Source organism: Prinia subflava, chromosome 4 (assembly GCF_021018805.1).
Source record: "Prinia subflava isolate CZ2003 ecotype Zambia chromosome 4, Cam_Psub_1.2, whole genome shotgun sequence".
Lineage (NCBI taxonomy): Eukaryota > Metazoa > Chordata > Aves > Passeriformes > Cisticolidae > Prinia > Prinia subflava.
Genome location: NC_086250.1, coordinates 26,771,854 through 26,777,853, shown reverse-complemented (window position 1 = coordinate 26,777,853; position 6,000 = coordinate 26,771,854). Strand labels below are relative to the sequence as shown.

The window sequence follows — 6,000 nt, the reverse complement described above, 5'->3', positions numbered from 1 at the left end:
GACATTTGATATTGCTATTTATTTCTTTTTAAAAATTAGATAATTCTCAATGTAATATTCTAGCAACATGCTACTAAGCACTCTATACATTCCTTCTTCAGAATACTTCCAACTAGATCTTCGCAAGGATAAACCAAATAAGAATTACTTTAATAGTACCAACTAGAGTTAAACCAAAGGAGAACTCCACCCCTGAATCTGACATTGTATTTATTGAAATTGCACCACTCATATTTAATACTGTGTTGTCTTCTATAACTATTCAAATACAAATGTTTCATTTCTCTAATAGAAACACTGTGTGTATATTTTTTCACCTAATTCAGAATAATAAAATAAAAATTTCCATAGGCATTAAGAAGTGTTTCAACTAGAATTTCATATGTCGGGCTTTAAAATAGTGCCTGAACCAGTTCTTCCACAGAGTTCTTGATTAAAATCTACACATTTTCAATAACTATTTCCAGCAGTGGAAATTATGTGTCCTCCAAAAAGTTTTAATGAAAACCATTTTAATTAAAACTGCTTTGACAACCTGAATATGCAAAGTCAAACTATAGGATACTAAATACTTTCTGAAATTTGTTTGTGTATCTACAAACAGAACTTCCCTCCAACATACCATGGAACAGAAACAATTGTGGCAGCAATTTAAAGACTTTCATTTGTCAGATTCAAGGTCACTAGTAAAATTATTCAGTCAGTTTTACTTCCAGCAACGACAATCTCTTACAGGCATGTATGGTTTTGTACGTTGTTTCCTAAGTTGTTTAGAAGCACACTTATAGTCACTATTTTACAGTGTTGTGCTTTTTTACTTTTTCATCTGTACCGGTTTTTAACTGAAAATTATTGTTCAATTTGTACAAATCACCCATAATTTAAACTGTATAATTACATTTCATGTAATCTCACAATTTCATTGGGTAATTAAGTGATTCTCTACAGCTTTTTTATCAAAAAAAAAGCAATATACAACTAATGAATCCCAGTAGGATTTTTCCCCCCTCAAAAGCACTGACGTTACTTATTTAAACACACTGAACCAAATCCTCGGGCATGTCTGATGAGTTGTGCAGGAATCAGACATGCATGCAAAATGACTCAAGGCTCACTTGTCACGAAGGGCCAGATCCTATATCAGGGCTATATCCTCTTTACAGAGAAAGGAAAAATAAAGTGAGAATGTCTAAATTACATCAGCTGTACAGATACAGTGGACCTTCACGCAGAAAGAAAGCCCAGTAGTATGCCCTCTTATTTAAATTCTCCAGCATTTACTGTTTTATTTTAGGAGTGCACATGGAAAGGATATATGGAACTCTATAGCACCAGAGGATTATACTTAAAATCCTCTCAGGGAAAATTACACTGAATTTAGGGCCAGTTTAGGGCTGGTATTTTAATTTTCAGTAGCTATACTATTCTAGAGGATCTAGCCTGTATCATCATAGTGCAAATGTAACCTCTTGTATAGATATGTTCTGGCAACAATCAAACATAACCTTAGAAAGAGAGGTACACCTTGTTAGTGAGGCATGGTACATGGACTCTGTTATGTACCCAGGCACCTTCTTTCATTGCTGAACCATCCACTTTTCAGAAAATATTTGAAAAATAACATTTCCTTTGATAATATTAAAAGCAGATGATTTTTTTCCTCAATAAATTAATAAAGTACAGCATAAACTGATTTTTCCAAAGTCATTTCAGTTTAAAATGGGTTGAGAAAAGTTACAGTGTTTAATGATAATTTCAGAATTTGGTTCACAGACTTTTTTTTTTGTAATGAGAAAACTTTGTCTGTAAGCAAGAAAATAACCACATTTTCAAGTGATTTACAGACAGTATTTTAGGTGCCACACCACCTGCAGCTATGATGATGATGCTCAGCACTGTCCTACGGATGATCAATGTTCATCTTCTTCATATGATGAAGCAGGGCATCTTTTTCCATTTGGACCTCAGCAAGAGCCATTTTGGCTTTGGCTAGTTCCTGTTTGAGACATTCATTTTCTTCAATAAGCTGAAATGATTGGATTAGAAAAGAAAGCTATTAGTATAACTCCACACTGATGACTTTTTCCATTACAGTAACTTTTAAAATACCAAATGCTCCCATTCATTCCTGGGCAGAGTAGGAATTTTTTTTGCTGAGGCTGAGTCTATTGCAACTGATTCTCAGTCAGTGAGTGTAGAACACAGACAGAGTATGATGCAATTAGCTCAGAAGGTGGGATAGCCAGGGTTTCAGCTATGCCCTTTCCATTCTGGAGTGGAATGGAAAGGAACCAGGATTCTGAGCTCTAGGCACAGATGCTTACCCAGTGATAAAAACAGCCAAACTGGGTTCTGTCATCACCCATTCAAAATCTGGATATGACTGATAGATCAGTAAGGGTCTGACCGAACAGTCAAGTCCCTTGTCTTTGGCAGTTGTGTTGTACAGGAATGAGGGAGATGGGGAGAAGAAAACTCCCTTATAAAACTCCCTCTGACATAAAGGAAAAGAATCAGTATGTAGTGTATTATTACATTATTGAGAAAGCAGTATTAAATTGCTGAACCACACTAAAATATCCACAATCCATATTTTCCATCTCAAACAGATTGCTAAACAGAAGTGTATCACAGGCTCACCCCCAGAGCCTGACAATTATGTTTAATAATTATTGTAACATAATTTTGAGGGGGTAAGGTGAAGTCAAAATGAGTTCTTAATACCTCATTTTTAAGGAAGTCAGATGAATCCCTGCTTGATTTAGAAGGTCTGGGCGTTTCCCAAGTAGTCTGAGTGGCTTGGTCCTGTGTTTTACAGTCAACAGATCCCACTGCTTGCTGCAATGTACCGCTTGAATTCTTCATCTTTGGCACATCATTTACTTTTTGATTGTCTGCATTACAGAAATAGTGTTTTTTCAAAATTTCTTAAAGCTTTTTTCTTATCAGTACAAAATTAAACCCACCAAAAACAAATATAATATTAAGTACATTGATATTTGCCTCTCAAAATTAAATTTAAGAATAAAAATTAATTAAAACTCAACCTTTTAGAGGAAGAAAGAAACAAAATGTAACTTCCAGCCTGAAGAAAATAAACACATTTTTATACCGACCTGTATCATCACCACAGAATATACACTCTGAATAATCAGAAAATTGAGAACTATTAATATTGCTATTAACATACTGTCTCTAGGTCTCTCTGAAGACTGCATTTACATTTAAAGACATAGTGAGATAAACCTGCAGAACCAAGATTTAAATTAGAAAATAACTTTAATTACTTGGCATTAAAGAAACTTTCTAGCATTTGTAACTGAAGTGCACTATAGCATTTGCTAAAATATACTGTTGTACATCAAGGGAAGAAGTCAGGGTCACGATTTTACAGTAATTTCTACTACTACTTGCAACACAAACCTACAAAGATGGTAACCACCTTGGTAATCTGTAAAGAAAGACAATTTTTTTGTTTGCTTTGTAGCAACAAAGGAACTCTAAACTTATCATGATGAAGTGATATGCACTGATGAAGCATATCCTGATGACATTATAAGCCTATTTTTACTTCTCCAGGTTGATTCAACTGTGGGTTGTCACAGCCAATACATTATTCAAAAATGTAATCTTCCATTTTGTAACTGCACTTAGAATTATGGCATATGGCAACACAGCTTACACAAATTGCCATCAGTTATCTTTTCATGATTAGTCACATGTACACACAAAGGAAAAAACAACAGGATTATAGAACTGAGATACCAAGGTGCAGGAACATACAAACCTCTAATGAGAAAAGTGCCATCATCATTTCTTTCTATCCAGAGTATGTCAATATGCAGTTTTATGGGTACCAGTTCAGACACCTTAACATTTTCACGTGGACTGTCATCCTAATAACACATAATAAAAAATTAGTTTACAAGGAAATCAAAATAGATAATTAGGATGTTATGTTAAACATAAGTGGATTTAATGAAACTTGAAAGGGAATGCTTCAGAGCAGAATTTCCTAACAGGATCTCCACTAAACTTTGGCTCCATTTTTTTACCCCCAGGGATCGTATTAAAGGCTCAAAATTATCTCTGAAGTAAGTCTGCTGAACTCGATATATAGTCCAACTAAAATACTTCAAAGTGTTTTTACAGACATCTCAATAAGATTATACCCCAACTCAAGACATTTGCTAGCTCAGGAGCTTTCTGAGTCACAGATAAGAAGCCTGTGCTATATAGTATCTGATTTTCTCTTGAACTATTTAAAGATTGAATGGGTAGAGCTATCATTCTTGAGCAGATTTTGTCTTTTCAGAATTTAGTTTGGGATGACATCAGCTGCAGTTTAGTTATACTACTGTATTAAACAGAAGAGAAACTTCACAAATTATTTCTTTGGGGTCTCTCCAGGAAGTCTTTATAGTTCATTATTCCTGTCAAACAGCATAACACAGCCAGTATAATCAGGAACTATACATATCAGCATTAAACTTGTACCAAGAAAACTGTTGAGATATAGCTTCCAAAGTTTCTTGAAACAGCATTGAGATTGCAGCAGAAAATGCAAACAATAAAATAATCTTTCTTCAATTCCTCCCTTGCCATGATACACACTGCACCAAATCTCATGCAGAAGAAATAAAAGAACATACTGCATTGAATAGGCAATGCAGCACACATTTGAACCACATCTTCTCACTCTATAATACCCAACAGCTCTATAGAAATGAACCGTCTCTATGTGAAATTTGCAGTTTGTCAACCATCATGAGTAACTTCACCATGACTTGTGTGCACTGCTGAGCGAGCACTTTGGTGCTTTTGCTGCCAAGTAGAATCTTGCTGCCAGTTTATTATTGTACATTCCCCATCTCAAGCAGCTGCTTTCTCAAGAACATTTTGCTTAAGTCTGCCTTCTTGCCAATAAACCAGCACAATCCTGGTTTTAAATGCAAATGACTGTACGTAAAGACTTTGCTATTTGCATTTGGGCGTCCATGTTTCTGATCCACTGAAATCTGAGGAACAGATCCACAGCTCTTACAGAAAATGCTTGTGCTAACCCTGTAGAGAAGGCACTTGAAAAAGTGCCCAAAGATGCTCAGGGGATATATAAGGGCTGTATCACTGAGGGAAAAATACTGATGCATTTTGAGTAGGACACAAGACAATTGCCTTTCCAATCAATAATGATCTTGGCAGAATTAAGACCTTAGCCCCAGATGTAGAACTGGAGCTGCACTTTCAATCCTCACATTGTTCAAAGTTTGTATGGGTGGATATTACTAACCAAAGCAATGTAATAATTATCTTTCTTTGTTTTTCTGTTGTTCTACACCCCTCAAAAGTGTCCTTATCTTTATATTCAGTGGTTGTGCAGCACAGAACTCACCATCTTCTTTAAATGTCTGAAAGAAAGTCCCCGAGGAGACTTGAGAAGAAGTGTCCTCTTAATGTTTTATTATTAATATTTTAAGATATGGTGGTGAAAAATGCTTGCATTGTTTAGTATCTGGTTCTAGTAGTAGAGCAGAAAATGAAATTTGGGTTGTAAGAAACAGTGTTCAAGTGGTTTGTACTGGAATTCAGTAACCTTTTCCTTATTTTGTACAGAACTTTCATTACAAGAACTATCCTCCAACTAGGAGAGATAAATAACCTTTAAAATTCGTGGTTTGTAATTAAAAAAACCCATATCTTTTGCTAAGCAAAAATGCCCAACCAGAAAAACCTGTATTGTGCCTCTAGAAGCTTGATCTGCCTTACATATAAAACTCCCAGACACTGTCACTCTACAAGATTTGGGAAAGAAGGAAAAAGCATAAAACATTAATTCATACAAATAGCTTGGTCATACAGATAATTTCCCTCTAGGCATACCACAGAGCTAACCAAATCTATGGATTTTAAAACTATTTTAGTGTTATCTAAAGACCTTTCAGAGTATGATAGAAGTTTCTTTGAACTTAACTGTATCCATATTAGTAGTTTATCATCAAA

The 6,000-nt window shown here is 35.0% G+C and overlaps 1 protein-coding gene across 1 annotated transcript in view; it reads right to left on the bottom strand.

Annotated features, from left to right (window-relative positions):
* Positions 1–6,000, bottom strand: part of BLTP3B (bridge-like lipid transfer protein family member 3B) — a 51,102-nt gene continuing 45,102 nt past the window's right edge. The window contains exons 19-21 of the mRNA XM_063396240.1: positions 3,788–3,896; positions 2,725–2,894; positions 1–2,026 (exon numbers count right to left, since the gene is read on the bottom strand). Of these exons, the coding sequence (XP_063252310.1) occupies positions 1,901–2,026; positions 2,725–2,894; positions 3,788–3,896 (405 nt within the window). The 3' untranslated portion in view covers positions 1–1,900. The remainder of the gene's footprint in view (positions 2,027–2,724; positions 2,895–3,787; positions 3,897–6,000) is intronic.